This window comes from Pundamilia nyererei, unplaced genomic scaffold, assembly GCF_000239375.1.
Source record: "Pundamilia nyererei isolate P.nyererei 1_Seehausen unplaced genomic scaffold, PunNye1.0 scaffold00004, whole genome shotgun sequence".
NCBI lineage: Eukaryota > Metazoa > Chordata > Actinopteri > Cichliformes > Cichlidae > Pundamilia > Pundamilia nyererei.
In genome coordinates, this window is record NW_005187405.1 from 2,605,521 (window position 1) to 2,611,520 (window position 6,000).

Sequence of the window (6,000 nt, forward strand, 5' to 3'; positions counted from 1 at the left end):
TTCCACAGAATGCACATTACAGTCAACAGTCTGACCCTATGGGACGAATTCTCAGTGCAAAAGCCGATGAGTTAAAAAACAAACAAACAAAGCAAAAAAAAAAACAAGCATGCTCCTGACGTGTCGCCTTCAGATTTAGACAGAGTGGACTTTGAAGTCTGCTGTTTGGTCTCAGGGTCCTAGCCAGAGAATTGGCTCTCATCACTGTGATGATCATTGACACAGAAGCTGATGTTTCCTCTCACTGAGGTCCACAGCAAACAGAGTGTAAACAGAATTTGTATAATAGCAATATGAGAATAATGGCTGCTCTATAAGCAGTCCAGAGGTGCACGAGGAGAGGTCCTTAGAAAGGACTAAAGTCACTGGACTCTTTGGTTGTATTTTCCACTGCTGATCTGGTCTCCTGTATTTTATAAAGTCTGAAAGCAGACCCACAGGAGCCTTAATTTCCTCTCAGACCAATTTAATCATTCTGAAAGTTTGTTATGGATTTATTACTCATGTTGCCTACCCTGGCTTTCTGTCTCCAGTGATCGCTGCTAATGACCTGAAATGGAAAGCACAGGGCTTCAGGCCTTTCGTCGAAGTTTACATCATCGGCCCTCACCTGAGTGACAAGAAGAGGAAATTTGCCACCAAGTCCAAGAACAACAGCTGGTCACCAAAGTTCAATGAGAGCTTCCAGTAGTGAGTGTCCACTCAGTCTGATTTGCAGCACCAGCTGATCCAGAAGAGACAAGCTGACCTTTATCGTGTGTTTTCTGTCTCATTCCAGCTCGCTGGGCACTGAGGTCGGGCCGGAGAGCTACGAGCTGCAAGTGTGCGTGAAGGACTACTGCTTCGCCAGGGAGGACCGCACCGTGGGCATGGCCGTGCTGCAGGTGAAGGACATAGCCAACAAGGGCAGCGTCACCTGCTGGATGCCGCTGGGCAGACGCGTCCACATGGACGAGACGGGCCTGACGGTGTTGCGCATCCTCTCTCAGCGCAACAACGACGACGTGGCGAAAGAATTCGTCAAACTCAAGTCAGACCAGCGTTCGGCCGAAGAGGGCCGCAGCTGAGGGGAGGGAGAGGAGAGCGAGAGAGCACGTGTGCACAAGGACGTACCTGACCGGCAAAGTGTTACGCACACATACTACTCACACCTGCATAGTTAGACAACCACGTGCAATACACAAGCACACACATAAAAATGCTCAGTTGTACATATCTCGCTTACATTATGCAACATTTACATCGCAATGTTATCAATGCAAACAAGCAGGAATATGTTTATATGAATCTCATTAGTCATTTCCCCCAAAAACTCTCCACTGAAGCCTCACATCCCCATCCCTCACTCACTCGTTCCTGCCACACTACGCCTTTTATATGCCGCGCATTTAGATGTGAGATAACGCTCACTGCATCCACAACAAGTCCATGTGAATAGGTTGAGAATGACCACTTTGCACTTTGCTCCTCGCCATAGCTATGCTCCGTCAGCCTGTCCGTCCGTCTGCTTGCCTGCCTGACTGTGTGTCGTTCTTCCAGTCCGTCTCCCCGACCCTCGTTGTTTTGCTCTTTGTAGGCTTCCCACGATGTAACATATTGTGTAATTTGGAGTTCAGACACAGATCTAAGATCAGCCCTCCTTCCCCTCAAAAACAGACAAACAAACAAACAAACAAAAAACACAACACTGACCCTGGATCATCTGACATCCAAAGTCAACATCACTGCTAGTCCTGTAATGTAATCTCCTGCATGTTGACCCCCAGGAACACTGTGATTATACCGTTCCCACTCCCGTGTTAAAGATGGGTGCCTCCGATATGTTGTCTGTGTGAGCATGGTGCATTTAACCCCGGTACAGTAAGGTTTTTATAAAATGTGACATGAAGACACACCACCAGTGGATCCATGACGTGCCGTGACGTGTGACGTGCCGTTAGGGGCAAAAGCCGCGGCCACACACAATGTGCAGTTTTTAAAATGTTTCTTGTTGCTTCACGTCACGACAAAACGGAGCAATACCCCGACGTCTTACCTTCCCCTCCCCCCTGAAGAGTGCACATTAATTTAAAAAAAAAAAGGGCTACAGGATGGGTGGACTGGGATGTCACTTCATGCACTAACTCATGCTGTCCGTGCTTCTGTTGCCCGCCTGCTTGTTCTGCCATTTAAACCTTGAAGTGTCACCGTGGAGGAACTCGAAACAAATGAAAAGGACACGTGGTGCCGAACAACCACTCGGTGGAACACTTTCCTCCCGATCGCCTGCACACGCATCTGAACACATCTGTTCAAGGCAATAGTGGTTTGTTTCACCAACAAAGCTGGTGAATACGCTTTTTGTTAATGAATGCGTGAAGGGGTGTGTGTTTGTGAGTGTGTGTGTGTGTGTGTGCCTGTGTGGGCTGATAGTCACACCTGCAAAATGGGCTGTGAGATTGTGAGCAATACATTGTACCTACACACCCAAAACGTATGCGCTGTCAATAACTAACAGAAGCACCAACTGCACACTCTGCATGAAAGGAATGGGAAAGTTATGATCACGTGGTTTTTGTAACTCACTGAAATATTTTATTTGTGGACTCATAAAGTTCCCATTCCTGTTGGAAGTGTGTAATCTCTTTCTCACACGTTTTGGATAAGAAAGAAGGAACGTGTTTTGCTTTTGAATTACTGCTTTGCCTTCAGTAGGACCAAATTTGCACGAAGCAGAGCTCATGTTTTTCTTTTTTCTTTTTTTTTTATTCAAAGAATGAAGCCATCAGAGTCACCGCCAAGCATTTATGGTGTACAAGTGTCACTTTTAGTCATGTGAAAAGGTGAGCAAGCGTTCGCGGTCGCCATCCGGCTCGTCTTGTAGTCTCTGTGTAAAACTGAGTGATGTCAGTGACGCCGGGTAGGTTTCTGTTTTAACCCGGGCGTCACTGCTGGCCCTGTCACATGTTGTCTTCGCTTAACTGTTCAAAAGCTACCAAAAACTAATCGTCTGAATGTTATTCACTCTCAGCAGAGCCTTCTTTCTCCGATCGTCGGGATAGTTCAACCCTAAAAGCGCGTCTTTCTTGGGGAGACCAAATCATGCCTCTGATTTAGGCCGTTAAATTGCACTTGATCGTGCTTGATTTTGCTGTTGTTGCCCAACATTAAAAGGGGAACTCCACTGATTTTTACTGTTGCACAGGATTTGAGCGTTTGCTTATTTAAAAAGAGGGAGGGGTGGGAGAGTCAGTCCTGCTTAGTCCTGTCTGCTTGTGGCTTAAAGCTCTGCAGAGGGGGGAGATAACTGAAAAACAAATAACTAACCCAGACTGGATCGTGGGTAATGCAGTCCCCGAGGAAGAAGAATATATGGACAACATCTCCAAGCACTACCTTTTCCCCCTCTCTTTTGTTTGTTTTTACCTGCACACAAATCAGCGGAGTGCTCCTTTAAACACAGTTAAACTTTTGAGCTCAAGACAAAAACTTGACATGTCAGGTTGTAGCTGAAAAAAAAGCAACAATAAATAAGTGATGACCCGGCCCGAGGCTCATTGGCTGCCTGGTTCACGTCTGTATGTGTGTACACGTATACAGACACCACCACACATATGCACTGATGACACACACACACACACACACAGACCTCTGCTCAAGCACAAAAGGGCACATGTAAGATGACACACATGCATGCATGCACGCTGACACACCTCCGCGGAGACCAACGATGGCGCCCTGTGAATAGAATCAACTCCAGTTGCATGATGGGAAACTTTATTGTGCCAGCACGTGTCTCTTTGATGTTACTTGCTGTTTTGTTTTGGGGGGTTTTTCTCCTCCTTCCCTGTTTTTACTTTCAAAGCTATGTAACGACAGCTCATCGGTGTTTTCTGTTGTTTCCAAAAGGCTTGTGAATACGTCATCTGTAACCAATACGAATGTAGTGAACACAGAACTCGCATGAGAGAATTATTTTCTACCGAGGATGTTTCTAATTTGTTTCTTATCATTATCGATTGTTCTTTAATGAGGATGAAGTGGAACTGGAATGCAGCCTGATTGTGATCTGCTTCCTATTAAAAGGACATTTGTGTCACAACCCAACCGTCTCTCTGAGAATCGCATCACTGCCTCTGAGTCGAAGCAGAAACAGTCATTTTTATTCTTATTTTGGGATGCAAGTGAGACCTAATACAAGTTTCTAGTGTGAGTCTTTGAACACATCAACTGGCTTCTCTGTTCTGTGTGTGACCTCTGACCTCTATATGGAGCAAAAGAGGGGACCAAGTTTCAGCTGCCTCTCCGCTGTGAAGAGTGAGGAAAGACAGGTGATCATTTCAGTCTTAGGCTTTATACATGTTGTACTCTAAGCCCAGAGATTAGTATATTGTGGGCAGCACAGTTGTTAGCACTGTCACCTCATAGCGACAAGGTCCAAGAGTTTGCATGTTCTTCTTGTGTCTGCACGGCTACTCCTCTTCCTCCCACAGTCCAAGGACATGCATGTTTAGAGTGACTGGTGATTTAAGTTGGCCAACCAGAAAATTCAATTCAGTTTAATTTTATTTATACAGCGCCAAATCACAACAACAGTTGCCTCAAGGTGCTTTATATTGTAAGGTAGACCCTACAATAATGCATATAGAGGAAAAAACCCAACAATGATATGACCCCCTATGAGCAAACACTTCAGCAACAGTGGGAAGGAAAAACTCCCTTTTCTCCCAGGAAGAAACCTCCGGCAGAACAAGGCTCAGGGAGGGGCGGGGCCATCTGCTGCGACCGGTTGGGGTGAGAGAAGGAAGACAGGATAAAGACATGCTGTGGAAGAGAGACAGAGATTAATAACAAGTGTGATTCAGCAGAGAGGTATTCACAGCACTTCATTTGTTCCACATTTCGTTGCATTGCAGCTTTATTCCAGTATGGATTAGGTTTATTTTCACCTCAAAATTCTGCACATAATACTCCACAATGAAAAATTTAAAAACAAAACAAAAACAAAACGCTAGCTTGAAATAATTGCAAATTTATTAAAAATCAAAACAAAAACATAAGGTGCTTCCTGTTTCCACTGATCGTCTGTCAGCCCTAAACCAGATAAGTGGTCAGGAAGAAATAACTGTGGTGTTTTATCCCAAAGTTAACAAGGGTTGTAACAGATGAGTATTTTCATTTATGTTATATTTAACAAGGATGATATCAAATAATAAGATATTTGCTCTATAAAATGTGTGCTTTAACAGTCCATTGACCCCAGTGTGAGACAAGTTTCCATATCTGAGAATCTGGAAGGTTTAGTTGTCATACATTAGGATATTTGCAATTTAACCTTCTGTTAAATATAAAAGTGTTCATGTGACTTGATGCCATACTGCTGTTATTGGTTTTCTGAGTCTATAATGCAGATATTTAATGTCCAAGGCTGCCTTTTTGTTAAACAGCCTCAACACTTCCTGTTACAATTTTGCCAAATGTTTAAACAGATTTCCAGAAACAGCGTCTCAGAAATCTAAACACAAACTGAAGGGAATTAAAACCGCACCTTTAAAAACAAACATCTTCTGAAAAATGAAAGCCGGCACTCAAAACCGTGCCCTCTCTTCTGTTTACCTCCACCACAACAACCCCGCACAGCTGTTATCAGCCTGTGTCTTGCAAAGCATCAAATAAACACTTATGTGATCAGTTCAAAACAAAACCATTTGAAGAGTCTGCGCATGTTCAGGCTTCAGATTTAAATGCATGGGTTTCCCTTTCGGTGAAGTGCACGCTTTTTGGTCCTGAAACAGCATTTATATCACATGTCAGCCTACATACATTCAGAGGCCACTCTATTATGTACGCCTGTTCAACTGCTCTTTAATGCAACTATCCACTCAAACAGTCACAGGTCAGTAATTCAAAGCATTGAGGCATGCAGATGTGCACGCTGAAGTTCAAACTGAGCATCAGGAAGAAAGGTGAGTGAAAGCTGCATGGTTGTTGGTCTGAGTATTTCACAAACTGCTGATCTCC

The 6,000-nt window shown here is 44.3% G+C and overlaps 1 protein-coding gene across 1 annotated transcript in view; it reads left to right on the top strand.

Annotated features, from left to right (window-relative positions):
* LOC102192529 (protein unc-13 homolog A) overlaps positions 1 to 4,081 on the top strand; it is a 34,649-nt gene extending 30,568 nt beyond the window's left edge. The window contains exons 42-43 of the mRNA XM_013912738.1: positions 534 to 690; positions 779 to 4,081. Of these exons, the coding sequence (XP_013768192.1) occupies positions 534 to 690; positions 779 to 1,067 (446 nt within the window). The 3' untranslated portion in view covers positions 1,068 to 4,081. The remainder of the gene's footprint in view (positions 1 to 533; positions 691 to 778) is intronic.
* Positions 4,082 to 6,000: the final 1,919 nt, after the last annotated feature.